Source organism: Buceros rhinoceros, unplaced genomic scaffold, assembly GCF_000710305.1.
Source record: "Buceros rhinoceros silvestris isolate BGI_N320 unplaced genomic scaffold, ASM71030v1 scaffold10171, whole genome shotgun sequence".
In the NCBI taxonomy this organism is placed as follows: Eukaryota; Metazoa; Chordata; class Aves; order Bucerotiformes; family Bucerotidae; genus Buceros; species Buceros rhinoceros.
This window is the reverse complement of record NW_010393679.1, coordinates 58,586-61,463: the sequence shown is the minus strand read 5'-3', so window position 1 is coordinate 61,463 and position 2,878 is coordinate 58,586. Positions and strand designations below refer to the sequence as shown.

The 2,878-nt window shown below is 41.5% G+C and overlaps 1 protein-coding gene across 1 annotated transcript in view; it reads left to right on the top strand.

The window, feature by feature from the left end:
- Positions 1-205: 205 nt before the first annotated feature.
- The window catches only part of MCU (mitochondrial calcium uniporter), a gene marked incomplete at its 5' end in the record, with an annotated part of 9,347 nt that continues 6,674 nt past the window's right edge, over positions 206-2,878 (top strand). The window contains 2 exons of the mRNA XM_010144948.1: positions 206-376; positions 1,304-1,408. Coding sequence (XP_010143250.1) covers positions 206-376; positions 1,304-1,408 — 276 coding nt within the window. The remainder of the gene's footprint in view (positions 377-1,303; positions 1,409-2,878) is intronic.

The window sequence follows — 2,878 nt, the reverse complement described above, 5'->3', positions numbered from 1 at the left end:
ATGGGAGTGAAAACCTCTGAGATCCCTCAGTTTTTCTTTGATGGACACATCTCTTGATAAAAGATGAACCAAAAATTTAGTCTGTTTTATGTTGAAGCCCGTAACCGTGTTTGCTTCTTTCTCCAAGGGACAGATACAGAAAGAACTATTATAAGAAGATGTCTTAATTTTTAATCATAAACTTGTATTTTTGTCTTATTTGTAGAAGTGACGGTGGTTTACCAAAACGGGTTACCTGTGATTTCTGTGAATCTTCCGTCCCGGCGTGAACGTTGCCAGTTCACGCTTAAACCTATCTCGGACTCTGTTGGTGTGTTCTTACAACAGCTGCAGGCAGAGGACCGAGGAATTGATCGGGTTGCGATCTACTCAGCAGGTACTGTTGTTTACAAACTAATTGATTTACTTGCCTGCCAGCTACTTTCATCTAGCCTTTTGCTTTTTTAAGTAAAAGTTTGTTTCAGTGCGAGTTCTTTGATGCTCCTCAAAATTAGGAGGTAGAAATGCCATTCCTAGAGTAAGAATATTGTTAGCGCTCTCTGCGTCGTCAGGTCTGCCAAGGAAATCTGTAGAGTGAAGGAGGAGGAAACCATTCCTAATGCTCAGCTTGTAGACACCACTCCTAATGGAGGTGGTTTGGGTGAGTTTCCAGCTATTCCGTAGGAAGGATGCGAGCTATGCAACCTATGTAGAAGTTCTACTCGATTTGTAAGGAGTTCGGTGTGGAAGGTGATGCAAGGGAATTGGTATCTCGCTTAGCTATGACAACTCGGACACGTTTCACTGAATGTCTTGCCTTGCTGTTTTGCTCAATTGCTGCATGTCTGCAAGCCACCAAAGCTCTGAAACCTTGTTAGGATGTCTTATGAAAGCGTTGTCAAAGCAGGTATCTCATTAAAAGTCCTGGCCTGGGAGGGAGGTGTCTGCTAGGTTAGTGATGTCAAAGCTGTCCGATACTAGAGACTAAAATAATTTCTAATGCCAGTGGGGAGGGATGAAGGTCACTTAAGCGGATTGTATTGTAAAACATAAAATATTCAAAGCATGTGGGCTGAAGGGAACTGCTTCTTATAAGATGTCCCGAAGATCACAAACGTAGAAAAGCAGCTGCATGTGTCCTAGCTCGGCTGTTATTTGCCATGTGAGATCTCCCAGCATATAAATCAGTTTTGACAAAGTGTGTCATCAGTGGGAACGTGTAGAAGTCCAACAGCTGGATGTGGGATAGCACTGCAACTTAACCGCAGCACCCTGGGGTACTTGGTTTCTACCGTTTCATGGGTCATCTGTGTTTGCCTTACAGATGGCACACGTGTCGCCTCCTCCACAGGCATAGATTTGCTTCTGCTGGATGACTTCAAACTGATCATTAATGATGTCACGTACCACGTTAGACCACCAAAGAGAGGTAAACCAGCCTGGTTCTGGTAAACACCAGCAGTACATTTCAGTGTTCAGTTTTCTGTTTAACTGCAGAACATGAAGAGTTATTTCTAAAGGAAACCTTACCGTTTCTAATCCCGCCCTTGGAGTCTAATTTAGCAATATCCAAGTAATAGGAGTAGTCAGTAATGAAAAGCCAATGCTCCTTCTGCTCAAAGCCAGTAACTCCCGTAAGAGGAATAAATGAAGAAATGTAATTTCTTTTAATTTCTAAATTCTTCTGATTTTTTCCTAATTACTGAAAACTGATTTAATTTAACTCATTCCGAAGGAGTGCAATACAAAATGGGAAACACACTGAAAGTTACATTATCTGATTTGAAAGAATAAATTGTTCCCTCACTCGACAGTAAAGATTGTTTCCTTTGAAGTGTGGTAACTTGTGTATTGCAAATAAACCTTGAAACCTTACAAATAAAATAAATGAAACTGTGCTCGTACAAGGTTACATCACTAAAAATCAAATAGGAAGGGAGACCAACCTATTTGGGGTCAACAAGAAAATCCTTTTAAATAACGGTCTTTGCACATTTGTGTGGTTTTTAAAGATGTGAAAACTTGCAAGAAGCTTTTGGGACACTCCAGAGTTACTGGTGGAAGCAGGAATTTGGTACCTAGATCTACCATCTACTCTTTCTCCTGGGCAGCTTCAGAGGGTTCATGAAGCACTGGGTTCTTGCATACCTGTACTTCCCGCCAAGGACTTAAACAAAAGGACCCGTTTTGGAAACGTTGCTCTGATTGCTTGGCTCACAGATAATGGGGGTTTTTTGTCTACCTTCTTGTTCTGTTATTGTTGCAGGCAATAATGTGAAGTTTGCAAGCAATATTTCTCTAAAAAAATTTTTAGCCCCATAGACAGGCAATCAAATTATGAAGGATTTATAACTTGACTTGTATGTCCAGTTGAGGTTAGATGGCAGAAATGCCTTCCCCTATTTATTTGGATGTTTTCCTTGCTGTTTGGACATTTCTCTTGTGCCTCTCTTCAAGCAGTAGATAATGAACAAAATCATTCATGAGGCAAAAGCTGAGAGGGAGCCGTTAATGTTCCTTTTGCCCTCTTGACCAGCCTGAATAAGGCAACATGTTAAAGTAAATTAATCTATCAAAATCTGGAGACTGACCGTATCTTCAGAGTCTGAGACTGCCCCAGGTGGCTGACTCCTGGGAGGATCTGCTGGTTTATGCCATCTTCCTCTGCAGATGTAGTTAGCTTCCAAGGACCTTTTTTCCAGGAAAATAATAAAAATGTTTTCTAGCATTTTATTGTTCACAATATAAAAGTACCAAGTAAGAAAGAAATTTCTGACTCTGGAAACTTGGTGCAGCCACCTCTCCATGGTGGGTGGGACCCTCTGGAATTGGGAGCACAGCGCTGGGTGAGGTGCTGTTTCCACCCTATCTGTGGATTAGACTCACCGCCACTAGAGAT